The sequence below is a fragment of the Phaseolus vulgaris genome, chromosome 7 (genome assembly GCF_000499845.2).
Source record: "Phaseolus vulgaris cultivar G19833 chromosome 7, P. vulgaris v2.0, whole genome shotgun sequence".
Taxonomy (NCBI): domain Eukaryota; kingdom Viridiplantae; phylum Streptophyta; class Magnoliopsida; order Fabales; family Fabaceae; genus Phaseolus; species Phaseolus vulgaris.
The window spans coordinates 1,394,420-1,421,779 of NC_023753.2; the positions used below are offsets into that span (position 1 = coordinate 1,394,420).

The window sequence follows — 27,360 nt, forward strand, 5'->3', positions numbered from 1 at the left end:
TTTGGTAGAAAAAAAAATTAATGCATCGATAATTTAAATATTTTTTTAAACTTTATTTCAATAAAAAGATGGTTTATATAATTACGTTATTAACTTTTAGAAAAATAAAAATTATCTAAAATGATAAATATCATGATTTATTATCTATTGATATTATAAAATATACTTTACGTATTAGTGACCATTAATCTCTTTTTTTAATCATATTTAAGCTTGACCCTTTTTCATTAATATAATATAAGTTAAAATGCTTAAAAACCCAACATGCATTAATACTAAAATTTAATTAAAATATACTAATACTAATTTAAATTGTTATTTACCTTTAAATTGTCATTTTTAAAGATTAATTTTAGAAAGATAATTTAAATTGTTATTTTCTGAAGGACAGTGAATTTTTAAAGTGGAATAGAAAAGCAAGGAAATAGAGAATGGTGCAGACACATTGTCTAGGGAAGATGAGGATGTTGGAGCAATGACAGTATCCTTTTTTTTGAGGTGAAATTGCAGATGCCATTTCAAAAGAAACAAGCACCATCCCTGTGTTACTGCAACTGCAACAAAGTATTACAATTAGGGAAATAGGATCAGTTTGGTCTACCACTCATGGCTTAATCTATTACAAGGGAAAGACACAATTACTGCCTATTTTTCCTTTCATCTCACAATTAGGCAATTTCTTCCTCCATCATATCATTTATCATATCACTCATTTAAGACATTCACTTAACATAAAATTTAAAATTCAATATTGTAATTAGTTTCATGTTTATTTACGGATGCAAAAATCTGAAAATATTTATTATATATTCTGGATTTAGATATTCATAAGTGAATTATGAATTTCAGATTTCTATGTTCAGAATGATATGCTGAAAGACGATATTTGAAACTCATTTATATTTGCTTACAGATCTTCTGAAAAATCATTTATGCTATCTAAGTAAGGGAGCAAATCTAAAAATACATATTAATTACAAAACAAAACTTTGTGGGGGTGGGTGTGCAAATTGATTTAGTGCAGGGATAACATACTCTTTTTCTTTCTTATACAAAAAATTTAGATTTTCATATTCAATAGATAAAGTGACATGATTTTCTTGCTAAACTTGAATCTCAATTTATAGCATCAATTTTAAGAACAAGTCCTAAAATACTAATATTTTAATATTTTTTTCATGATTTAATTTTCAAAAACTTCTAAAATAACAATAAATTATCATAACAGAAGGTCAAAATAACATTTTTCATAGGTTTAACAGAGTGTATTACAAAACCCAAATCTTAACTTCTGACACTTTCATTAAATATGCTTTTCTTTATAAATTAAAATTAATTTATGAAAGCTCTTATATTGATTTATTCAAAATAAATTTATAAATTAAACTCATTTTTAATGCATGCAATTATTATTTTTATCTCATAAGAACATTAACAAACAAAAAATAGTCACAGTACAATCCTTAACCCTCAACTTTGTAGTTTGTAATTGAACTGAATTTTGGCATGATATAATAGACAAATGTTTAAGACTAAACATTCATGGGCCAGTCAATATGTTAGACATATAAAACCCACCCATAAGCCTTCAAATAATTGGGCCATCTGCTGAACTCGGCCAGAATCCTTTACAGTTTCCACAAGGCCCTTCTTACAACCACTGATCACTTATTCATACATCGACAAGTTCAAATGCAAAATCTTTCAAATCACTACACCCAGGAAAGTGTTAGCTTCGTGTTACTGAGATGAAGCTTCCTCCTTCTTAGCCGACAGAGGCCTTAAAAAGAAAACCCAAGAGATGCAAAACTTTATCAGTAAACAGTATATCCAGCACTCCATTGAGTTAAAATAAATATCTGATAATGCATAAAGGACAGGTTCAAATATTGCGAAAAGGAGCACCCATATTAGATAAACAATTAGAGAGAAATAAATGGTCTTAATAACAAACTCTTCTTACATTAGCATGAGATAAAATTTGTGTGAATCCCACTAAAATACTTGGGCTCACTTTATTTAGTAAGGAATAGTGGTGATGTGTCTCACAGTATTTCTAGGTGCTCAGATTACTCAAGTAGAGATTGAAGTCGTGATAAATCATAACAAATCAAGAGCATGGTCATTTCATATATTTTGATTACACAAAGTATGGCCAATTAATTAGGCCTAATTTCCGTAGGGCTTGTTAATTGAAGAAGTTTTTTCAAACACCACATCCAAAGAGAGTCCCTGGTGACGATCTATTAAAATAAAGGTAGTTTTAGGTAAAACTAATTCATATACAAAAGGGCAATTCATAACAAATACAAGTTAAAATAGCATTTGTAATTGCAGAGGATAACAGATAATAGAATTGAATAAAAACACAGTAGTTTAGTTTTGCAAATATGCAAGCTGCTCACCCCTCTGCCCTTGCCCATCGAGAGAACTGATAGAGTTGAACAGACTCATTTGAGAGATGACAAGCAAAAAGTAGATAGTTGCGTGGCTGTACCATCCATGCAAATCTCATGAACAATGCTGAGTAGATACACATTGCTGCAGCATTAACAATAAACAATAGATGCAATAAGCAACCGACCAGGAAAAGGTTTCAACATTTTGTGGGAAAAGAGATGGTAGATAAACCTCCTGTCATATTGCCAGAGATCATTTCTGGAGGTTTCTTCGTGTCAGCCAATCCCTTTTAACAAAGATTAGTTTACAATTCAAAGGTTAAGACCAATGTGCATTATGAATAACTAGTCGAGTGAATAAATGAACTTCTTCAACAGTATAAACATATAATCATATGAGTGAAACTCACAGCTGCCACAAATCCCCAGTTGGCAACAGGTCCCCAAAAGTGAGTTGTTTTGGGACCCATTGGACCGTTCCAAAATGCTCTGAAGGAAGCCATACAATACTGGTACTACTTCTGATTTGCCATTACAAAATTGTAAGATGACTTCAACACAACAGAAATATAATAACAATGTATGTAAAATCCAAATATTTATTTAATATTAAAACCCGTCAAATAATCATGTGAAAGTAAGGTGGTTTCTCAGAAAAATAACATCCCATTGCATCATATAGTTATTCCACTCACAGATCACGAATGAAAAAACAAAGGTCAGCAATCACCCACTCCATCAAGTAGTAAAGTGTAACATACTTCTACGAGACCTCTAAGTCTGTTATTGATAGTTATCAAAATGATGTGTCATTTATAAACTGTTTGGACGAACTTTTTCATAACCTCCTGTCATCTTATAAAAGAGAAAATACGATGAAAAAATGAATTGAATTTCTTCCACTAAAAAGTTTATGTATAACTTAAACTTAGTTTTTCTTCTTGTTTTCTTCTCCTAAAAGGGAATTCAAACATGACAGTAATTTAGTAATAACCCACAAAAAATTATGTACTACTCTGTCAATCATTTTATCAGTTATAGATTTTCGAGATCCTTGAAAACGGTTTCTTTAACTAAACAAAGTCATAAACCAATCAAAGTGGCAGCCCTGATCACTACAAATTCACTAAACGATAACCACCTAGAGGGTATGTAGAAGCTCCCTCTAAATGAAGATCTTATCAAACATTCATCAATACAAAAGCACGATTTCTTCTCTTCTCCTCTCCTTCCATTTATTAACATCCCATTCAAATTAAACAAAAAAAAGACCCTTTTACTGTGCAATGCCTGATCTTGTCAGTGACTAGATTCAGGTAATTAGCGTCAATAAAATAGATGGAAACCAAGAATGTTGTATTGTAGTTAAAAAGGGATTTAATTAGGTCAAATTAGTATGAGTAGTGTATAGAATGAATTTGAAAAATTATGCGAAAAAATGAATGAGATGAAGAGAATTGGGAAGCCGAGAGATACCGAGAAGTGAAATTGAAGATAGACGGAGTGAGAGAATCGCTGCCGCCGTTGATTTTGAAAGAGAATGGCAGCGCCGGAAGCAAGTCAAATCTGAACGGAAGGGTTTGTAATCACATTTTATTGCTTTTGTTGGAACAACATACACGTCTTCAAACGGCATCACAATATTGCGTTTCACCACTTCTTCCAATTTACAGAATTTAATTGTATTTATTCTTTATAATTTTTGTCAACTTTTTATTCTTAAAATGCCTTATTTATATTTAAAATAAACCTTAATAATTATTTAGTGTTATAGCATATCTTAAAATAAGATGACTTTCTTTTATTATCTTTAACATTTAAAAAGTATTTTATTATCTTTAACATTTAAAAAGTATTGTACATCAAATTTTTTGTTTTGTTTTGGAGATTAGTGTTCTGTCATGGTTTTGTGATACTAGAATAAGCCTTTCAGTCAAGATCTAACATTCGAGGTATTATTTATTTTGAAAGTTAGTATTCCAACGATTTTATCTTTAAAAAACATCATCTCAATGTGAGTTGAGGAATGAAAAAATATATAAATTGTCATTGTCATCGACTTCTGAAATACGAGACTATATTAACAATACCGGAATATTTACTCATAATTTTTAATAAATAAAATAGTCTTTTAATTCTCCAATCAATGTCTTTAAGAACATTAGTAAGATTATTATTTTTTATTATAAAATATTTTTACATTACCTACCTTTTTGTTTATAACTTTCATTCTTAAATATCATGAGTTTTATTTTTCAAAAATAGATTTAATTGTTAATAAAATAGTTACCAATTTATTTTGAACTTTTTCCAAATAAATTAGATCAAACGTATATATCAATTTTTAGTAAAAGATGTTTTTATTGTTGATTTAAAAAAAATTATCCTTATTTTATAATCACAATAAAAATTTATATAATAAATTTAAGTTTTTTAAAAAGAAATATATATATTTTTTAAAATTGTGTTAAAATTACTAAAATTATAAAAAAATTTAATAAATATTTTTTTAATTTGATGTTTCACGTATATACGTGTTTTACAAATATGTATCCGTATCCGATACGTATTTCCAAGTATACCATTTCAGATACGTGTTCACACCTCATGAAAAAGTACTTGGGTTGAAGGAGAAGAGCTTCATCATCAAGTGTTACCATTTTCACAACAGATACACACTCATGAACCACCAAGTGTTACGCCCTCTCAGACAATGGCCATGGTTCCACCACCACCGCACCTGTGTCACCCTTCCCCTCCACCACCACCACCACCTTCTTTCTCCTCCAACACCTCACCCCACAACATCTAAAACACCACCAATCTCCAACCGCTTATCCTTTGCCACGCTCGCTTCGTCTCGTCCTAAACTTCGAACACCCAACTCTCCACTACCAACCACCCCTGACGCAGATCTCGAGGACAGGAAGAGCCGAAACGAGTTGAAGCGAGAAGCCAGGCGCGCCGTCAAGTGGGGGATGGACTTGGCTTCCTTCTCCGCTCCACAAATCAAACGCATCATTAGGTTTTCAGCCACTTTTTTCATTTCCCATTATACCCTCTTCCTTTTCCTCAATGCCCACTTCCCAAAGCTCCCACCTTTGCTCAAAACCTCGTGTGCTTTCTGTTTGGTTGTTGCAGGGTCACTTCCTTGGACCAAGTTGTGTTCGAAGCTCTTATGCTCGCCAAGGTGTTTTTTTTCTTTTCTTTTGTACCATATTCATGACATTGGGAAAGTAGTGCTAGCGGAATATTTTATGTGTTTATTTAACAGTTATTGTGGATTAATCTGTTGTTGAAGACAAAGTGTTTGTTGTTTTGCCACAGAAACTGGGACCTGATGTACGTGAAGGAAAGCGGAGGCAGTTCAATTATATTGGTAATTAGTTGCTTCCAGAACATTTTAATTGTATTGGGTTCAATGCATTATGCATTTATGAGGATAAAAACATTCAAATCATGATCCAGCTTCTTGTCATATTTGTTTTTTTATAACAGATGTGTTTTTCTGCTCTTTCTCCTTCCATTTTGTTTTGCATTAGTTGTGAATCAATATATGCATGTTGGTTACCTGTGTTAACTTATCATGGTACCTCCAATTGGGATAGATTACTGTATAATTGCTAATTGACATATATGTGGTAAGTTGATTTGACATTATGTATATCCTGCAGTGCAGATTCATGTTCTTCATACATAAATTGTCTCAGGAAAATTGCTACGGGATGTGGATCCTCAGTTAATGGATAGATTAATTAAAGCTACAAAAGGTTCAGATCAGAAGGAGTTGCAAGCTCTAATTGGCTTAGGATCTGGTGACCCTGAAGATGATGATGAAGATGACTTGGTTGAATCTGAACCAGAGGAGGTCCAGGAGGTATGCATTCAACATTGATACTTGAATTATACACTGACTAGACAAGGCTCTACTGAGTTAATACCTCACCTTAATCTCACTCTCTCACAATAGGGTGTAGTTTGCTAAGTTTGTGTTGTATTTACTTATGGTGTCATAATTATTATGTCCTTGAGGTGCATTCTTATTTTTGGAGCATTTTATCAGGAATCCAATTGGCACGACAGTAAGGTGACAAGGTGGTTTGATGGTTTGATCAGTAAGGACATTGATATCACGAATGAAATTTATTCAATCCAGGGAGTTGAATTTGATCGCCAGGTATACTATATGCTAAATCGAATACTGTAAATCTGTGCTTTCAGCTTCAGATCAATTGTGACTCATGGATTATCTTACATGGTATGAGAATTAATTTCTAGAGCTTATTTCAAATCAACCAAGCATAAGGGGCAGAAATCATGTAAAAACTTATGGGTGATGGCTGTCTCAGTTTTGAAATGAAACACTCTATATATTCTATACAAAAATTATAATAGAAACCCCTTTTAAAAAAAAGAAAATGTTACTTTTGACAAGAAAAGTCATCAGTTTACATCTGTGATCTGGCCAATGTAATTCAGAAAAATATTATTTTTCTTTGGAGTTGTTGTAATCTAATGCATAAATGTCAATAAATGTCAACATATCAGTACTCTTTAAAAAATTCCTTTTGCTGTGATATTTATTGGCACAACCTTCATTCTATGTTGTCTTTATGGATCATGAGTATGTTTATAACAGGAGTTGCGAAAGCTTGTACGAAGAGTGCACATGAGTCAAGAGATGAAGGGTGATAATGAAGAAGAGGAGAAAAAAATGGAGACAGCAACAATTGGAGCTAAGAAGGCTCTTAATCGTTTCCTTCGTAAGCTCACAAAAAGAATCCCTAATGAATACTAAGTCAATTAATCAATTTATTTTAAGGTGGCATGTCTCAGCTTTAAGTATTGCCTTGGTGTGATACATGCTGCAGAAAATCTTGTATTCTTTTGAAGTTCACTCATGAATAATAATACTTAATATTTTTATCTCTTTTCTATAATCTATTACTTTTTTTTTTCCAACTGTTTTATTTTTATTTTTATGTGAACTATTGGAAAATCAAAGAATGATGTTTTATTTTATTATAATATTTCATTCTTTGTTATAGTAAATTATTTAATGAGAGTAATGTGACAATTTTTTCCAAAAGAAAAAAAAATTAAAAAGTTAAGTTTCATGCTTTTTATGAGAATGATCGTGAAAAAATTTAACCCAATAACGCTTTGGAAAACATTGTTTCTTAAAATTTATTTTTAAGAACATGAGTTAAACAGGTTAGATATTTTTTCTTCAGATCTTTTGGAAATTAAGATTAAATATTATATTTTGAGCACATTTTGGAACATAAACGTGTTGAGCAAGCAGCAATTATAGCACCACAATCAACATTTTTTTCTTTTACCCAATTGAACTTGAAGATCCATAAAACAAATTTAATGCATTGTATGACTTTAAATTTTTGAATAAAACAGACTAATTATCATAACAGGGTAAATTATGTATTACTAGTAAAAAGCATCATTAAATTGATGATATTTTTTAACCGTTAGAATAAAAATAGAAACAAGTTATTAAAAGTAGGATTCTTCATCATCATTATTAACATTGTTAACATTTGAAAATCAAATTCAGATTAGGACCAAGTTTACCGATTTTGTAGAATTTAGTTTATTAAAAGAGGAAAATATTCTTTAGTTTGATATAAAGCATCAAGATTTAAAATATAAATAATATTTAGGTAAAGTTAAGAAAGGATTTACAAGAAATAAAAAGTAAAATAACACAATAAATTAAGGCTCACGTAGTTTATTGAAGATGAAAATAATTCTCAAAAGTATTCTTACTCAAGAATAAAAATTCAATTTATAATAATAATTCTTAAATATAATGCGAAATGTCATTTTCTTTTAGAAGATATAATTTTTTTTCCTGGAAAACACTAGTAGATTTTGTGACAACTGAAAATCCTGATCATAATAATTTTAATGTAACTATATTTCATAAACAAAATAGTGTCTAACACTAAATAACTTTCATTAAAATCATATTGAGCTAAATAAATATCTATATACTGTTTGATTACAGAATTCAATTATCTTTTTTGGTGAGAATCAAATCAAATTGAGTCAAATTCGGGAAGAAACGATGTTCCAATTACAAAATGACAAACTGTAAACGCAAGTTCGATATTTTACAAAAAAATTGCCCATTTTTATTCTATCTTTTCTTTGAACCCCTCTTATAAAGCCTGTTATAATCTGAACTCAGAAGGTTAAAAAAATAAACGAAAAGGAAAATTTGAATTACATTTTTAAGAATTTAAACAAAACCTATAATGAAGCTACTATATTCTCCAACCAACAAATATTTGCAATCCGTTTCAATTCCATTATAAAACAATTTTCGCTCATTTGTTCATTTTCATTTCGTAATTTTCGAGTTGGTATTTTTAACTGTCTAGTAGTGAATCTAAAATGCATACCAAACAATATTTTCTTACAAGCTATGAAAGAATTATTGTCCTTAGCCTACTTTTGTCCTCAATTTATTAAAAAATGATACAGTTAATATTTCGCATCAAAACATAATTGCCCATAAAATTTGATTTGTCGGGTGGGTAACAGTAGAACCCAAAAAAAATAGAAAACTTCTCAGAAAATCCAACTATCACCATCATTAATTATCTTATACATGTACATCAACAAAACTTGACAAAATGTGTCTTCTGGTTTTCCTCTGACAAACTCGAGGCATTTGAATGCGCAGAAATATGCAGAATCTCACCTATACTCGGGGCTTGCTCTATCGTTTAGGTCTAAAAGTTTGCAAAATGAAGCTGCCATGTACTCTTTATGATGTCATTTTATTTTGAATTTGCCTATGAACATGGATAAGAAACTCTACATAGGAGAAGCCACCTGCGCTCTTGTCTTCTATCATATATGAGAAGAATAACATTCCTGATGGATAGTAAATAACATGTTAAGTTCAACAATCAACAACAATGTACGCCACCATAACAATTGTCTACTGATTTCTTTCTTCAATTTGAATACTTCCTAGACTAAGCCTAGCAAACCAACAACAAAGCTTGGTAAAACAATGCAGCATCTGTTTAGCATTTGCTGGCAGGAATATATTCCTTTGAGAATTTAGCAGACTAGTTGTAAATTTACTCAACATTATTGATTCACAAACTTTATACCTTTTGAACTTGAAGATAACATTTCTGGCTAAAAGTGTTTTATTATAAAAAAATATCGTGTATTGCTCATGTGACACACAAGTAATCGCAATAACATGCAATTGAATCCTAGAAAAGAGAGATCATAAATTCAATCAACAGATTCTACTACCTACATTACAAATACCAGTCCATGACAAACCAATCCAGAAATATTTCACATAGCAAAGCATCATCTTTGGATTTTGCCAAGAGAAATCATGAAATGAAACATAGAACCATTGAGCATGTTTAAAAATCAGGAAGAATGCTTGGGGTCAAAAGCTATAAAAGATGGTGAAATAAAATGTTCAGTTGAAATGAACATAAAAGTTCGGTATTTTTTTGTTTGAAAAGAAACAAGGTTGCTAGAGTGGACACAGACGAGTTTTGAACACTAGATACCAGGAAGCAATGCTTTCCAAGAAAACATAGAGCACTGGCTCAAGAAGCAAATATTGTGTACGAGAGTAAGCAGCATGTTTGAAGACTATGCAATCAAAAACTTTGAAGACAAGAAAAAAAATGAAACACTGCTAATGGGATTGGCAAAAGAATCTGCGTGGTTTTATGTTCTAAATTAACTTCCATATGTTCTGATAATAGTTAAAAATCCATCCTGCATTGAGCAATCAGGTTTACACAATCATTCTAATGCACTGACCTGATGGATCCCCTTTCCTACAGAGCTTTAAACTGCACAGATATAAAGAGTATTAAAAATTTACATTTTATTTAGTCATCAAATCACATGGAAAATTATTTGACAAGGTCTGAAACAAGGAATAATTCCTAAAACAATTAGCTTACCGGAGGTAGGAACATCTTTGCCGCCTTATCTCATTTACCACTTCATTTAACTTCTTCGATAGTAGATTGTCATATTGCTGCAATACAAACTGATAAAACATAATTGTTAACTTAGCATAGTCAAGTCTGAAACAATAGGTACAAGAAAATCATTAAAGCAACATGATTAAAATAACTATTTCTTTCAGAATACTAAAAAGAGTCATATGGACTAATATCCACTAGGGTGTGATTTAAGGATGATAGGAAGTTTCCTTGAAAACACCCACTGCCAGGGATAGAATTTGATAATATGATGTTAGACAATGACACCAGGAGAGAAAGACAAGACAGCAAGCAAGCAAATTACCAGAGTAGGGACTTCGTCAATTGTAGCAACACCAAACAGTTTCCTCACAATGTCTGGATTCGCAGAGTCTCCAACATATATCAAACAATCATGACCATTCTCAAGAAGATATATTCCATCATCACTGATGTGTTCACTAGAAAGAGGAAGAAAGGCAGGAATAGCAGACTCTTCATCTTCCTGCAATTTATAAAAATCTCTATCTCAAGAAGTAATATAAATATAAGGTCTAGGTTAATAGGCACCCGTACAAAACATATAATAAATTCATATAAATTAGTAAAATGGCTTGGCCACATTCCTATTTTCAAAAATAAAAACTCATTAACATTTTCAAAATTCATTACGTTATTAGGTTCTCATTAAGTAATTGCTAATATGTAATTCACTCAAATATTTCATACAGAATATCATGATTTTTCATAATTATATATTTTTTAATATGACTAATCAATATACCTTTGTTTCGAGATCATGTATAGCCACCATCCTAGGATACACAAGTGGTATTGCCAATGGAACAGAGATAGAGGACACATAATTTATCCAAAATGACCGTTCATCTATTTTCCCCTCTGTTCGCAACCCTGTACTCTTAGTTAATGCTGAAAAGAAATGAATAATGGAATTAGCACCCACTTGTATAGCCTTCTTAGGAGACCATATGTTAAAGCTTTAACTTCATCAGCTTTGACAGTCATCATCAATGTACTAAAACAAGATACTACCTTCGAAACAGAAGGACCATCATAAGGAAAATATTGCTCAAGTCAATGACCAGAGTATTATTATCCAATAAAATGCAGATAAAATATTCTAAACAACCAGTATTATTCCAATTTTGGTCACACTAGTTAGTGGCATTACCATGCAGGATTGGAAAAGTAAGAACATACGATATAAAGAAAAAGAAAATTGGTTAAAGTTGATCTGTTAAATAAAAGATAGAATGCAACATATGAATAAACTATAATAAATAATATCTTCAGTTCCAAGCATTGTTCATCAGAAAAATTCTGCAATGCATGAAAATTCATACATACCAAGTGTGTAGAGGGGCAAAAGCTTTAGTGCCTCAGGAAGAATAAGTTGTCCAGATGAGGACACCGTTGCACAAAATTTACGGTATGAAAATAGTGCATTGATGCAAAGGTTTGTCACTTGTTCCCGAACAAGTGGGAGTGGCTTTGAAGGAATCTCATTAGCAGCTGCAGGAAAAAAATAGTGAAAACTCAACCAAAAATTATACCTGTAAACACAATCTAAAATATGAACAGGATGATACCACCATGGAATCATTTACAAGATATAGAGCCAACAAAATTCAGTATAGAGCTCTAAACAACAGTCCATATCTGGCAAAAAAAATAGTAAAGAACAGAATAATCATAAGAGAAATGCATAATCACTGATGATATATACCCTGTTTTAAGAAACAGCAAAATTGAGTGTCCAAATCAGCTGCACGGAACAGATTACTGAGCATACTAGTTACAGGAAGAGATAAGGTCACGACACGTATTCTTCTTTGGCCATATAGAGTCGTGTAAAGAAGGGCACACTGAAGAGTTGAAGAAAAGAATACATATTCAGAATGAGAGTAGAACATTCACCCACAGTGACAGAATTTTCCAAGTAGACTGAACTGAAAATCTTAAACCCCTTGGAATAAAGTTGAGCAGTAAACTTTGCTAATACCTGAAAAGCACATTCTGATCCATCCTGTAACTTATCGTCATGTTTCAAAGTTACCATGAAATTTTTGTCACAGTCAATCTGCACAAAAGAAAAATTAGGCCACAGGTTGAGCATACCAAAGTATTTTTAAATAATTCTACTTTTGGTCAACAAAGAAAAAAAATGGCACGATAAGTTATATACATGACAGACAGCATATCAAATCTTGTTTATGGGCCAGTCCGTTTACAGCTTAGAAAGAAGAAACTCTGGTATTAAATAATTTAATGCCTATTTTGTAGAGATTAGAAGTTAATTAATTTTTTTATTATCAGAAAACTAACTTTTAAAAAATTAAGTAATTGATTTTATGAGAAACAGTTCTAAATAGCTTATGATTATAATCAAACCTCTGATTCTTTTCAGCTTCTAATTATTTTGGAAAGTTGAAACAAAAACATGAGAAACCAAAAAAGTGATTATTTCATATAAGTGTTTCTTTGGAGAAAAAAACTTAAATAAACTGGCCCTATAACTATTTCTAGGAAAACTGGTCCAGCAGTACCACCCTCCCTAGGAAAACTGATCCAGCAATACCACCCTCCCCACGTATTTTCTATGTTGATAGAAATAAATTTAGTAAGCTGATAGATGACATCCACTCAAATAAGCCAATTCAGTAAAATTTAGTATGGAACAATTCTACACAACAAATTCCAATAGTTTTGTTGAAAAGAGGACTATCCTAGCAGCTTAAACATTTTAATTATATCTGAACTATGATTTAGCATATATGAACAAGTTAGTTACATTATACAATTAAAATGACAACAGGTCCAAATATCTTTAATCATTAATTCTTCATGAACAAACACATAAGATATGCTTAATGTCTATACACAGATGATGAGTATAGTTATATCTGGAATCTAGAAAATTATACAGACCCCAGGTAAGTCGACATCAGTTGGGATGCGTTTACAGAAGTTGCCATAGTATTCCTGAACTTGGATACCCTGACAAAAAGAACAAATATGAAAATTGTGGAGCCTATTTGTTGAATGAAATGGTAGCAAAGAAAGTGAAACAAATAGACTACCTGACTGCACCTCACACGCATTACAGCCTCAAAACCTTGTGGCCTAGTGATGTTCCATCTAAGATCATTGTAAAGTTTTGCAGTATCAGAAAGAGCCGAGAAGGGATAATAGTAATAAACCTGGAAAAAAAGTGAGAAGTTACTTTAGTAAGTAAAACATAATTGAAAAATGATGGAATGTGTTGAAAGGATTAGTGACAATAAGTAACGTGTTGGGTACACATATGAGTATTCTTATTTATATTGAAAAGATACAATAATAATGAACAGAATCAAAATCTAATAATGGGAAATATTTGGTAAGATATTTCCCAATCAAAACATATAATATCTCCCTATTTAGTGTAATCAAACCATATATTTCGCATAATCAACTCATATCTCTAAAAGAATGAATGTATTAAGTGTTGACGAAGATTAAAACACACAATATTACATAATATTCCACTTTATAATATTACATAATATTATATATATATATATAGATATATATTCTTGTCAAGTGAACTTTTGACTTGTGAACAATCATAGAATCCTCAACGAAGATGGTAACGTTACAAAACCCTTTAGGATTATAGCTATTTTTTCCTCTTTCTTCAGAAACAACTATTTGTCATTACAAACTTCTGATATGATTTTCAATTATTTCCCCCTTGAACTCCATTTCCTTCATTAAGAATTTCCAGAAAGTGGTTAAAAGTGTCTGCAGCATTTGTAAAAAGGGAGATTTATAGTAGTAGAGCAAATTAAAAATAACACTTATTTTTCCATCGTTACAGCAAACATCTGATCAATATAAAAAAAACAGTGATCAAAGCTTCAACTCATTTAGCATAAAAATCAATAACACATCAATAATTTCCAGAACAGAGACATAAAAATTCACGTATACCTGTCCACCAGTAGTCCGCGGGATAACAGATATGGATGCAATGTCTACATAAGTCTGAGTAGTCACAAACACATCAACACAAACCTGCAGCATAACAAAGTAATTATACTTAACTAATCCATAACAAGCTGACCATCACATAAGCCCACAAAAAATCCATCCAGTCATAAAAGTAATGCCTGAATCACAAGAAAAAGTAATCAATATCAACCTGATACTCAGCAAATTCAACTGCCAGTTCCTTGAACGCTTTATCTGCAGGTTGAAGTAATTTATGTGCTTCCTGAAATTCAACAAAATTTAGATTTCATTGAAGAAAGTACAAAACTATCAGCACCAACCTTTCAGAAGGTAAAACAGATAAAACTATCAGATGAATCATGGAATAGATGTTTTGCAAACGAATACTGCATCCATCAAAATTGGTATCCTTTCCATTTTTATCACAAGATACTATTGGACTTGCAAACGTGTGGAATTTATCACATCCCATGTCACCATCAATCAAGCTTGAACTTATAACATGTAAATGACATAAATAACAAATTGATAAATTTTCTATTATACAGGACAAAATCCAACAATTCAACAACCAAATTCAGAAAGATACCTTTTCACCTGAAGAGATGTTTGTTCTACCTTCGGCCTCCCGTGCAGAGAGGGCACCAATGCCTATAGATGGCAAGACTGGGGACAGCAAACCAAAATCATGAAAAACATTGAACACACTCAATGATGAGTCAGAAAAAAAAACAAACATACGATCTCACTGAAAAGTGGATACGAAAGAAATGGACTAGGATAAAAACAATATGATGACAATAAACCAAATAAAAGATTAAAGGATTAGGAAAACATTATACAAATGAAGATCTAGCCACAGAAGACAAACAAAAATATTCTAACATTACTATAAGTACTGTTTCAAGATGTGTTGAGAAAATTTAAAGGCAAGAGCGTTTAATGGCAACATGTTCTTTACTATGAACTTCTTTCATGCTGAATCGACAAACCACATTAATTATTTTATTTATTCCATTTTTGTAATTAAACTGTGCTATTGAAAGAACTTTTTTAAGATATTTTTCTTTTATTTAAACCTTAATGTGTATTTCAGAATATTCGTAACTTCTAATTCAGTCCTGAACTTTACTCAATTCATATCCCAAAAAGAGAAAAAAAGAATTGGCCACATAACAAATGTGGTAGATGCATACTTTCTAGCAAAAAAATTGATATAGCATGAATTTTTATATCCTATCCATCATTACCCACTAGGATGTAGATAGCCACAATTATATAATATAAAGATCAATCATCTAATATATATACAAGCTGAGAAACTCACCTGACTGGAAAACCAACAACTTTCCTCCAGTTTCCTTCATTGCAAGGAAAGCTGCCTAAAAGAAGAAAAAAGAAGTTATGAGCACGGAACATATATTTATAATTTTGATCTATCTGGCTTTGATAGAGGAACTGTTAAACTTAGTGTGAGGACAGTAAAAATAATGGAAAATCCAATACAAATAGCCTGCTAGAAATCATTTGGTTACTAAAGCATAAGTCACGGGAATTAGAAATGTAAAAGGGGAATAGAGAACCAAATCAATGAATAGTATGTAAAGGCTGAAGAGAGATATGGGTTTTGGGCTGTAACAACCTTGCCCGAATGGCAAGGTGAGTGGGAAATACAAAGCAAGGAGAAATTGATGAGGGACAAGGATAAAAGGGAGAGAAGGATCCTGGTGGGAGGAATCACTCACGGAGTGATAGCTTATGCCCTTGGAGCAGGGAGGAAGCTGAGGGATTGAAAAGCTGGAAACCATTTTTGTTTCTGATCTTGTTTTACTTCTGTTTCTGAGGGATAACTGACGATTACCTCAGCTATAAGAAGTCCATTCTCCATATTTTCCTAAAGAAACTGAACAGACTGTCATTTACAAGTGAACAAAGAGATTAGAAGAAAAGGAATAAATGTGTGAAGGATAAGTGTAGTACAGAAAGGTATTTGCTTGGATGAATAAAGGAAAAACACAGCAGTTAGTTTCGAAAGTTAGAACCGTTAGTTTGCTATGAGGGATTCACTACCCAACTAGGGAGAAAGGAGGATAGGGGGACCATTCAGGGAAATGTTTTTTAAGAAATCCAAGCGAGTTCTCAATTAGGAAAGGACAAACCCTTTGCCAGGGAAAAATTCATCCGAGATATTTCTCTCCGTTTTTTGTATTCACCTCAATCAAACAATAAGACCATTTTTTTCTTTACTCTGTTTCTGAGATTGGTTCCTAACAGTAAGGCATATACACTCAAAACGAAACCCAAGCAAAATAAAATAAAATAACAAAAACTTCAACTTCTGTTGCATATCTCAAAAAGATACTCTGTAGAACCTAAAATATTCTACATCATAAAGACACCACACATACAACTAGGAAATCTATGCATGGGTCTAGATAAAACCTCAGAAATGCAGCAAGTTAAGAAGTTAGAGAGTTCAGTCATGGTTCAAGTCCTTTATTACCCTACCCTTCTTTTGGGGATTAAATATAAAAAGCATTAAAGGAATTCAAAACTTCAAAGAGCTTGGGAAGAATGAAGGTAGAGAAAATTTAGAAAAAATGTCAGTCCTATTTCAACAACCATCCCAGAAATAACAAATAAAGATAACCACAACTTCAAAGCAAAATGCAATACCTTGATAGCTGCGCCAAAGGCTGATTCTGAGGTTCTATTATTTTGGAACATGGTAGGAATGCTTTCCAGAAGTAATTGTAAGTGTTGACGGCACTAAATGCAAAAGAAGCAAACAAGTTAAATACTGGAAAGTGAATACTTTCTCGAAAGATAATTGCCAAAATTCAAGCAGGAAATATTTGAAACTAACCTCAGATAGGGGAACAATTACGTCAGATTGTAAGGGAGTATAAACATCTTGGACATCAGGAACAATGAGCATCAGTGGCTACAAATTTTGAATTTCAAAATCAGCCTGAGAATCAATTACTTAAAATTGGAAAATGCAAAGAGCTTGTTAACTAAAACTGTTACACAGTTACTTAGAATTGTAAATTGAAATTTATCTAACAAGTCTCAAAAGGAATATTTTTGAAGATCTAATTAACACAACTGTCTCAAGTTTAAAGTATAAATGCAAACAAATAATTATAGATAAGCTTCAACTGCTAAGAAACACAAAAATCTGATGCAAAAAAATCAATCATTGCTCAGTCAGTTTCCTAGACACCAGTTAACTGTTCATTCGTCCTCTAAATGCAGAATAATTCAAATTAAAGTATCATGGGGGCTTTTATAACAAAAAAAATCATCTTCAATTTTACATAAACATTATGTATTTATAAAAATGTTATAAAATTAAACTGAATGAAAACATGAACTTTCAACTAAACCTTGCAAATAAAAAAACCAGAATTTGTTTGTGTACTTGTTTGATACCTGCTGCAATGCACGTTTCAAGTTGTAAAAATGAATTGTTGAGTCGAAAGTTGCAACTCCAACAAATGTACGAGGACCCTCCTGTAGCAATATAACCAAGAAATTTAGTATGGAGTATGTGTCAAAACAAATTAGGGTATCAATGTAGTCCAAGAAAACAGGAGTTTGTGTAAGTGTAATGTTTTTAAAACTTAAGGAATGCATCTGTAATGTAAGAAGTAACAATGAAACGTTTTAAAAACAAATGGGAGGTTTGCATAGAATTTTAAAAAATTTGGGGAGTCAGTAATCCAAGAAAACCTTAGGGAATGTTTGTATAATTTACCCAAGAAAAAAAGAAAAAACCCAAACCTTCCTAATAGAAATTCTGTCAGATACTGACCACAAACAGGACAGAGGTTTACCAAAATGAGGGTTAAAAACAACTAAAAAGCCATAATGATGGAAGAGGCCCACACTTTTTTCAAAATTATTATCATTTCAATATTCATTAACTCCCAAGTCTCCTGTTGTTTTTCTTGGGTGTAATAAATATTGAATTCATTAATGTGTGCATTTGCTAGGCAATCGCTGGAGTTTGATACAATGTGAAATCTGTTAAAGCTAATCAGGCTCATAGGATAAGAAAGGATAAAACAAAGATACCATGCACACACTTCTCCCTGTTTGGGAGGCAGGTGGAAAGGAGGGAAGAATTTTAAAGGATTTATCTTTCTTACATTTAAGTACCAATCTAAACAGAGAATAATGAAGCAACGAGTTTCAGTCCAGTAAAACAAAAGAAAATATGGAAAATATTAAGCACCATACAAACTGCCTTTTATAAATTATTGATAAGTTGCCAACAGTTAGAACTCACAGGAAGGTCTGAAATAACTTGACTTATTGCACTGCAAGCTGCAGCTGCTGCACCAGTTTGAACAGCATTGATGGATACATCAATGAGAAAGAAGTACACTGCAGGCATTGGCTCACGAACCTACAAAAAATAGTGAATCACACACCAGTCGTAACAGACACTAAAGAATCAAGAAACAAGAATAAAAGAAAAATAAGTCTTATTCCAGGCTGAGGCATAAACTGCTTAGTTCATTATAAGCTTAGAGCCATGAATAAACTAAGCCAACCTATGATGCACCTATACTTCAATCTGTATCACATATCCGTATCTGTATCCAATACACTAGGATACTTTACCAATATTTACCGATGAAGTATCTAAGTTATAAAGTACTAATATTTTTGTATGATAACTATAATTTGTAATTTTTTATTCTGACAATGTCTAATAATGTGATTTTAATTTTGGGTTACGCAATTGCAATGATATATTGATTATATTTTAAGAATTTTTATACATTTTTCAATAGGTAGATCGTATATGTCACGTACGTATCCTTTTTTTTTATTGTCAAAATAAGTGTATTGCCATCCTATCATATCCTATACACATTATCAATCCAGTACCCAAAAGATCAAAGAAACATGACTAAAATCCGAATAAAGAGACGTTTATAAAACCGGCAGCAATAGCATAAAATGTAAATAAGCATGAAACACAAAATTGTTGCAATATTTTATCTACAGTGATTTTACATACATTACAAAAGTAAAACTGCACAAGAATTATTAGGTTCAGACATTTAGTAGCTATCTGCTCACTTCATAATTTCAGACTAGGAATATTTTTAATAAATTGAAATGCTAGAATAACCTCATCTAGCAGGATAAGCCTCTTGTTATTTGGTAGTAGAAATAATGTATTCTTTTAAAGTTAGGCTTTAGTTTATTTAGATGATACTGGGTCTAGTTTACATATTTAGGTCTCACTTTGGTTATGTGAGTGGTTGGCACGTTTAAATCCCACAAGAGCACCAACTTGTTCTCTAGCCTGATAAAAAGTTTAGGGACTTTTACTGGAAAAAGCATGAGGAATATCTTATTTGTGAGAAGGGACTCAGTTGCCTTTTTTACCTCTTCAGTAATTAATCCTATGAAGTAGAGCAGTACTCTTTTTTCATGAAATGAGATCATCCAATGGCCCTGCTATCAACTTTTAGGCAGTCATAATTGCTACGTTACTAGCAATTTAGCAACCATTAAAATTTCACTTATGCATCCAACAAATGCTGATCTAATTCAAGTTTAGTTTCTTTTCTTACAACTTGTATATTTTACCAAAATTCATCATTGTATAGCCTGGTATATTTTACAAATAAACTAACCATGAATTCTTTTGTTGCAACAAACTCAACCGTTCCCCTACACAGCTCAGGCCTTTCATCAGCATCTCTGCGTCGACCATCTGGACCTAAATTGCAGTGGTAGTCCCGTGGAGTTTCATCACTAAATCCTGTAACAGAAATATTAATGATAAAAAATGTTTGATAATGTCACAACTTGACAAAAAAGTAAAATCTTAATGAATAATCCTATCATAAAAAAGCTAGAATTATGAGAAAATAGTGAGACCTTATATTTAATTCACTGAATTTTTTTTAACAAGTAAAAGGCTGACCAGAGGTACTATCCATATTACATTGTAGGATCACATGCAACACAAGACTTCTACCCTGATGTGTCATGTCTACTTGACCAGAATCTGTTCTTACATGTTCTTCTGATATCTCTTTATAAAATATTTCATCCTTTTGGTGAGTGATGGATCTTGAGTACTTTGAATAAACAAACAATATATGTTATTATTTGATGACATATTTCATTGGCTCATCGGGTGGTTTTAAATAAGATTAGGCAATTAACTTCTAAATGGAGTAAGGCACACAATCTTCATGAAGGGTTTTCCTAGACAGATATGAAGAGGAATAAAGCAGCTTTGCTCCATTAATGTCTTCTCGTTTTCTTTTGCAGGATTATATGTCATTTTTTCCCCTAAGGAACCGACTCATCATCCCAATTCTTTCTTTGTCTTGAAGAATTTCTTTTATCAAAAATAAAAAAAGGACAGTCTACGTACGCCATGCACCAGGGTTAAACTGTGTTAATCATATTTTTTGGGTGAACAACTTAATTAAGGCGATGCTTGTTGAGCAAGTTTTTATAATTTAAGTGTTTATGTATAATTTGTTTTTATTACCAAAGAGGGAATAAAGTTAAATTGTATACAAATCAGTTGTAAAAAAATTGTAAATATCCTAGAGAGCTTATTAAAACAAGCAAAAGAGCAGCTTATTACAATAAGCTGCTTTCATAAGTTTCTCCAAACATACGCTGTGTCATAAGATAAGCCCATATAAGTTCTTTGAAATATGCCCTTAAAAGTAAGCATTAAACAACTAGGCATCAAAAGCATTAAAAAAAAACTTGTGATATGAATAACAATATCAACCAACCACTAAATCACCGATTAACTTATCTTTACCAGCCAATCACAAGAAATTCACATTTATCCTCTAGTCACTCCAAGGGGAAGCAGCATAAGAAATTATATCGGCGTGTCATTTGCAGTTTCAATAAAATGACAACAAAAAATAGTAGGACGAGCAATTGAATAGCAGATATAAATAGTACTAACCGCACAAATTGCAGACAAAACGCCTTCCCTGATCAACGAATTTCATGAAGGGGTTTATATAAGCCTTGCAACGAGAGCAACGGACAGGACCACCCTCCCCAAAATCAACAACCTAAAATAATATGCATTCAGCCAAAAGATTAATTGAGAAAATAAATATACATTCTTCATTGGAGGCAATATTTTAGAAATAACAAGGAGTGAACATAGTGAATATTGTAACAGTTTACATTTACCACTACAGCTGTACAAAAAGATATTTGAAGATAGTAATTATGGGCTCAACAAGAGTCACTAATCTTATTAGAATAAAGTTAAAACAATTGAAAATGCTTAGCAGAAGCAGTGAATTTTCCAACATTCCCCAAGGTGATATTGGCAAATATAAGAAGGAAACCGAAAATTACACAATGAACAAACAAAGAAAACCAAAATATGTTAGTTCATGAATCCTTAATGTAGAAATTGGTTTAGGGAAATTTGTTCAAAGATTGTCTAGTTAAACAAGTTTTTCTTATAGTTCATGGTCGTCTAGTGAGAGTCCTATAATACACCAAAGGAGTGAAAAACGTCTTGCCTAGTAAAGTGTTTCTCGTCTACCCATTCAGTAAAGAACATCTCATATACTAATGAAGAATCTCTCATCTACCCATCTAATGGGAGCCCGTTTTGTATGCTCTTCTAGTGGAAGGTCGTCTTGCAAGCCATCAATGTCTACATCTAATGTGTTTCCACGTCATCCAAATGTGAAACACATGTTTCCCATGTCAAAGATTTTGTTGAGTGATACCCAGTGTGATCCTAGAGGAGTTTGTTACATCCATGTAGTATATATGGATAACGTGTGTAAAGCATGATGATGGGTTGTTGTTAAAGAATTGCAATTTGCAACATTAATTATGTTGTGAGAATTCCTTGTATTGAGAGCGTAACAATTGAGTTGTTACTTAGCTAATTGCATTCTCATTAGTAGCTGCTAGTGAGGTGTTAGAGGATAAACCTACGAGCATGTCATCTGCTATAGTAAGTAAATAGAAGACTTAATGGTTATGAAGGAGGACATGAATTCACTTCATCTAAACAATACCTGGACTCAAGTTCATAGACTTGTGGTTCTAGATTGGTTAGTTGTAAATGGATTTCCAAACAAAAGGATGGAATTCTAGGAACTAATCAAAAGATATTCAAGGCGATGAATTAACCAAAAATTTGAGAAAGATGAATTAACCAAACTTCAATAGAATAACAACTAATACAGAAAATATCTATGACTTAGCACACTTCAAACGAAATAAAAAATCAGTACTTGAATAGGCTCCTCAGATGGGTGTGGAAGGGCCAGGGGTTGGACTAGCATAGCCAATTGCATTCCTGATGTTGTCAAAAGATCAGCAGTGCAAGGAACCTAATTCATTCAAAATAAAAGCAAAGCAAACGAAAGAAAATCAATACAAATTACAGGTATCCCTAAATTGTCAAATTACGTCACCAACCTAGAAAATAATTTTAAGACAAAAATTCACTTAAAGTAAAAGAAATTTCTTTAGAAAGAGAAGAACACATCAATAGAGTGAGTTATCTTCTTAGGAAAAAAAATATACATTAAAACTTTTCAAAAACCAAATCATAAAATGCAGCCACAAAATACAACTCTATACACTTAAGTAATAAAAAAGGAGGGTGTCTTGGCGCATGATTGCATGAGGCCACCACCTAGTGGGAGTATATGGAAAATAAGTGGAGAGTCTATTTCCAATAATTGAACCTGTGACATCCAGGTCACAAGGCAGAAACCTTACCACTGCACCAAGGCTCATCCTCTATAGAAACAAGTAATACAGATGGAGCCAAGAAATCATAGCATTTCTTATGACCTTGCTTAAAGATAAATAACATTGCAGACATTAGACATGACCTGATTGATTGTGCACTTCATGAAACGTGGACTGCAATTCCCTGTGTCTCTTACAATGAAATCACTTGTAGCAGGCTGGACAAAAAAAAGTAATGCAATGTAAATGACTTTCCAGAATAATGGGGAAAAGGTAATTTATAATATTAAAGACCAAGAACAATCAAGTGTACTTATTAAGCCTTAACTTCAACATAAAGTCATTTATGTCTATCTCTAGTTTGTTTAAATAAAAAAGCATAGATCAGTAATTTTCAAATGACTACCGGAGGAATGGTTGCCTGGTTGCCTTGACGAGTTTCATGCAAAATCACAGAGGAACCAGGAGTAGGTCTTGGAATTTGATTGGGATCAATTTTGGAAGGACCTGCCATAGGGGCTCCAGCTTGACCAACAGCAGGTGAGATGGTAGTAGTCATAGACTGATTTGGCAATGGTGGTGGCATGCCAAACATCTGAGGAGGCTGTGAAGGACCAGGAACAGGAGGAGGTGGTGCTACCTACATAATTCCCAATAATCAGAATCCATACCACTTTTCAAAAGATGGATAAATGCACATAGGACATATTACACACAGTGTGGGTACTAGATATGGTAAGGCATTAGCAACACTTAAATAATACACACTGACAATTATACAAATGAAGTGTTTACTGCTGCAAATGCCTATTCATCTTTTCACAATAATAAACACTAATTCTCAAAAACATCCTATTCCTATTTAAAGGCTTATAGACATTATACCAAACTCGTAGGCACAAATGAGAAGAGTTGTATAACACAACATAAAGAAAATATCATATTGTGTCTGTTTTAAACTAAGACCAGAGGCAACAGCAGATATGTCATATGAGCATAAATGCTTAAGGCCTGTTTGGGTAGGGTTCTCCATAAGCACTAATAGGAAAAGGAAAAATGAAACAAGTTGAGCATAAGTACAAATTAGTTTATGCATGTCAAAAATCATCTTTTAGATAAGTTAATATAAGGAAGTTCTTACAAATAAGTCTCCGGAGAAACTCTTTTCATTTTTTTCTTCTTAGTTTCTTCTCTTAGAAATGCTTATGGAAAAATTTATGCATACACACCCTTCCTTTAACCATTCATAATCACTGAACTTGCTGGAAATAGAAAAGAAACAGAAAAAAAATAGGTATGAATTGGAGAAATAAGTGGAAAGCTTCAAAGGTTCTTATTTTTATTGTTACAGTCATATTTTGTGCAGCTATTAATAGTTTGCGCTAACTGGTTAGAGGCAAATACAACAGATTCACAGCAAAACTTGTACCATTGCATATACATAGGACAGCATTCTTTTCGGGCATCCTTAGTGTGATGGGTTAATAAACAATACTTGTATGAGAACTACTCATCAATAGCTGTATTCTTCTGTCTTTTACTTTCTTTAACTTTTTATTAAAATATATAAAATCACATCGATGCAATTATACATGGTACTGAAGAACATATGAATACACCACAATTAAAATGGTCTTTCGTCTTAATTAGGTGCAGAATTTATAAAATATAAATGGATTTACTATTTTTAAATATGTAAACTTGTATTCATAACTTTCTGGGTGTATTAAATATCCAATGCCTGTTTCGTAAGTTCTTTTTAAGACTCTTTTTGCAACAAAGATTCTGATAAAAATTATATTTGTAAGTTTCTTCTACTTTTAAAACCAACAAATACATTTCAATGTATCTCTTCTGAAACTGAACTATGGAACCACAATTTAGAACCTCCATTCAACGAGCTATCATAAGAAACCACCATCACTTATGAATCCTCTTTCAACCAATTAAAAAACAATGTATTGCTGTAGGCCCACAACTTTGCTGATAATGCCTACACATATCCTTGTTTGTAAATACATAAATTAATAAATTTGAGAGAAAAGATACGCAAATGTGTTTTGAATTTGCTTGAGTGCATTTTCCACCCAGAAGAATAGACTTATTTGTAGTCAAGTCAAGAGTATTACAAAGATGATTAATACACCAAAACAATTTAAAAGAGAACAATTAAGATACCGCTACTTCCTAGATCCATTGAACCTAGCTATGAGAAATATCTAGGCTGTTTGGACAAAATAACATTAAAAAAGCTCTTATCTCCAAAAATAAAACCATTTCCAACAAAAAAATGTGTACTCATTTTTCCTGTTTGGCACAAGACAAAAAAATTAGAAGGTCCATTATTTTGTCATCTGCTTATGCTAAAGACTACGCAGTCAACAAAATCTTTTTTCCTTTAAAAACGCAGGAAAAGACTGTTTCTTGTAGTTTTTTTTGTACAAGAATAGGTTACATTTTTTTATCAATTCATCCAACAAATATTTGCTAAAAAACATTTAAATACAATAAAGTTCAGATGTAGAGAAGAGCTACCTGCTGGGCTTGCATCTGCCAAGAAGGTGCTCCAAAAGGTGAACTTGGAGGCTGCATTATTCCTTGAGGTGCCATGGGATAGGGGGGTTGGGGTTGACCAACTGCACCTGGAGGAGCTCTCATAGTTGGAGGAGGTCCAACCGGAGGTTGTGTCACACTGCCCACAGGAAAGCGTTGGGGACCTGCCAAAGCCCCAGCAGAAAATACAGGCGGCCCATTATTCATCAAATTACCCGGTGCACTGCCAGGGACCACAGCTGGGGGAGCACTCATTGGCGGTGAAGAAAAAGGACTCGGACTCGGACTAGGACGAGCACCAGGAGCCATTGGAGGTGGCACTAGCGGACGGATTTGCGGAGAACCACCAGGAACCCCAGAAACAGGGGCAGCACCACTAACCACCGGCGGATGAGACCCAGGAGGAGGGGGCCTTGACACAAAAGATGGAGGTTGACCAGGAGGTGGCCCAGTGGGCCTTCCAGGAGCAACATTTGGTGGAAATGTAGACAATGGTTGTCCAGTAGGAGGCCCTACAGGCCTCGCCATTGCTCCAGGAGGTGGTCCAGGTCGTGAAAACGGAGTTGAGGAACCAGGGATCCCCGCTGGAGAGGCCGAAGAAGGAAAAGGTGGTGGCTGACCAAATGGGGGAGGTCTAGAAACAGGATTTGAGGACATGGGAGGCCGATTAAGATTCAAATTCTGCATATTATCAGCAATTGCATCAGGAGTGCCCCTAATGTTAGGAACATAATTAGGGGGAGGTGGCTGTGGTGTGTTACTGCCGGGTCTAGGTGCCCCTGGAGGCACAGGAGCAGCCATTGCTGAATCAAATCAAATCAAATCCAAACTCAATTTCTAACAATCCTCCCTCCGCTTCGCCAGATTATCAAAATAGTACCGTAAAAACAAAGATCCAAATCTACAAGGATCACAGATTCAATAATCATTTCATAATTCCAGAAAAATTGACACAAAAAAACAAGAATCATAACACGTGAGCGTGAATCGATGAATCGATCCGCAATAAAAATGATTGAATCAGAATGCAAATTACGATAAGGTAAAGGAAGAGGAAAAAACCTGGTGCGAGATCGATCGAATCGGAAAAAATTGGGAGCAGAAAGAGCTTAGATCGGAGAAGGGGGTTTTAGAGAGTGGTTAAATGGTTGTGCGTAAAAATAACTTATTAATATCACTCTCTTATTTGTTTTCGGTCATGTGTAACTGTTCAAGACCAATTTCGTTCGGGTTATTATCATTTCCAATTGCCAAACCTGCGCAATGTTTTTATCGCCTAGTGCTACTAGTGGTCCTAATAGGTTTTTTTGGCTTTTCTGCAAATTTTAAGGAATATTGTAAAAGAATCATATTCACTGAATTCTTTAATTTATATTTAGATTATATTATATATATTCTTGGATACTAGTGAAAAAAATTGCATTGTTTAATTCAGTTTAGGGTAATCTGGTTAATTTATTGATTATTTAAAGTTTTGTATTGTTGACCATCAAAAAACACTTTTTAAAACAAATTGATTTTAGAAAACACTATTTTAATTGTTTTAATTATTTGAAAACAGTCGTTTTTATGGTTTTACCTGTCTCCTAGTCAATTCAAAATAAAGTTTAAGAAAAATTCAAACTAGAATTTGAGACTTTTTTAAAGTATAAATA

At 32.8% G+C, this 27,360-nt stretch overlaps 3 protein-coding genes across 3 annotated transcripts; 1 reads left to right on the forward strand and 2 right to left on the reverse strand.

Moving 5' to 3' along the window:
• Window positions 1-1,465: 1,465 nt before the first annotated feature.
• Window positions 1,466-4,087, reverse strand: LOC137827827 (mitochondrial pyruvate carrier 1-like). The gene is made up of 5 exons (XM_068634173.1): window positions 3,876-4,087; window positions 2,810-2,920; window positions 2,632-2,686; window positions 2,406-2,541; window positions 1,466-1,780 (listed from the first exon to the last, which is right to left on the reverse strand). Exons 2-5 carry the CDS (start codon window positions 2,900-2,902, stop codon window positions 1,741-1,743), a joined length of 324 nt encoding a protein of 107 aa, XP_068490274.1. The 5' UTR covers window positions 2,903-2,920; window positions 3,876-4,087; the 3' UTR covers window positions 1,466-1,740.
• An 878-nt stretch (window positions 4,088-4,965) lies between these two features.
• LOC137828768 (uncharacterized) lies at window positions 4,966-7,363 on the forward strand. The gene is made up of 6 exons (XM_068635452.1): window positions 4,966-5,424; window positions 5,541-5,589; window positions 5,727-5,778; window positions 6,110-6,276; window positions 6,463-6,576; window positions 7,039-7,363. The coding sequence occupies exons 1-6, from the start codon at window positions 5,081-5,083 to the stop codon at window positions 7,195-7,197; spliced, it is 885 nt and encodes a 294-aa protein (XP_068491553.1). The 5' UTR covers window positions 4,966-5,080; the 3' UTR covers window positions 7,198-7,363.
• A 1,546-nt stretch (window positions 7,364-8,909) lies between these two features.
• On the reverse strand, window positions 8,910-26,992 carry LOC137828769 (protein transport protein SEC24 C). The gene is made up of 25 exons (XM_068635453.1): window positions 26,768-26,992; window positions 25,688-26,606; window positions 23,559-23,792; window positions 23,296-23,370; window positions 22,687-22,785; window positions 21,381-21,492; window positions 20,071-20,198; window positions 18,705-18,824; window positions 17,846-17,926; window positions 17,277-17,354; window positions 17,087-17,179; window positions 15,738-15,792; window positions 15,000-15,076; window positions 14,601-14,672; window positions 14,390-14,473; window positions 13,498-13,617; window positions 13,346-13,414; window positions 12,420-12,497; window positions 12,144-12,282; window positions 11,765-11,929; window positions 11,181-11,326; window positions 10,722-10,901; window positions 10,373-10,461; window positions 10,227-10,258; window positions 8,910-9,299 (listed from the first exon to the last, which is right to left on the reverse strand). Exons 2-25 carry the CDS (start codon window positions 26,504-26,506, stop codon window positions 9,190-9,192), a joined length of 3,255 nt encoding a protein of 1,084 aa, XP_068491554.1. The 5' UTR covers window positions 26,507-26,606; window positions 26,768-26,992; the 3' UTR covers window positions 8,910-9,189.
• Window positions 26,993-27,360: the final 368 nt, after the last annotated feature.

Excerpts from the sequence above, each read along its gene's own strand:
- LOC137827827 (XM_068634173.1), bottom strand. The coding sequence starts at position 2,902 with ATGGCTTCCTTCAGAGCATTTTGGAACGGTCCAATGGGTCCCAAAACA. Across the intron at positions 2,687-2,809 it reads ACTGGGGATTTGTGGCAGCT|GGATTGGCTGACACGAAGAA; the intron begins GTGAGTTTCACT and ends CTTTGTTAAAAG. Across the intron at positions 1,781-2,405 it reads CGATGGGCAAGGGCAGAGGG|GCCTCTGTCGGCTAAGAAGG; the intron begins GTGAGCAGCTTG and ends TTTCTTTTTAAG.
- LOC137828769 (XM_068635453.1), bottom strand. The coding sequence starts at position 26,506 with ATGGCTGCTCCTGTGCCTCCAGGGGCACCTAGACCCGGCAGTAACACA. Across the intron at positions 17,355-17,845 it reads TGAAACGTGCATTGCAGCAG|CCACTGATGCTCATTGTTCC; the intron begins GTATCAAACAAG and ends CAAAATTTGTAG. Across the intron at positions 10,462-10,721 it reads TTGACGAAGTCCCTACTCTG|TTTGTATTGCAGCAATATGA; the intron begins GTAATTTGCTTG and ends ATGTTTTATCAG.
- LOC137828768 (XM_068635452.1), top strand. The coding sequence starts at position 5,081 with ATGAACCACCAAGTGTTACGCCCTCTCAGACAATGGCCATGGTTCCAC. Across the intron at positions 5,425-5,540 it reads CAAATCAAACGCATCATTAG|GGTCACTTCCTTGGACCAAG; the intron begins GTTTTCAGCCAC and ends TGGTTGTTGCAG. Across the intron at positions 5,779-6,109 it reads GAGGCAGTTCAATTATATTG|GAAAATTGCTACGGGATGTG; the intron begins GTAATTAGTTGC and ends AAATTGTCTCAG.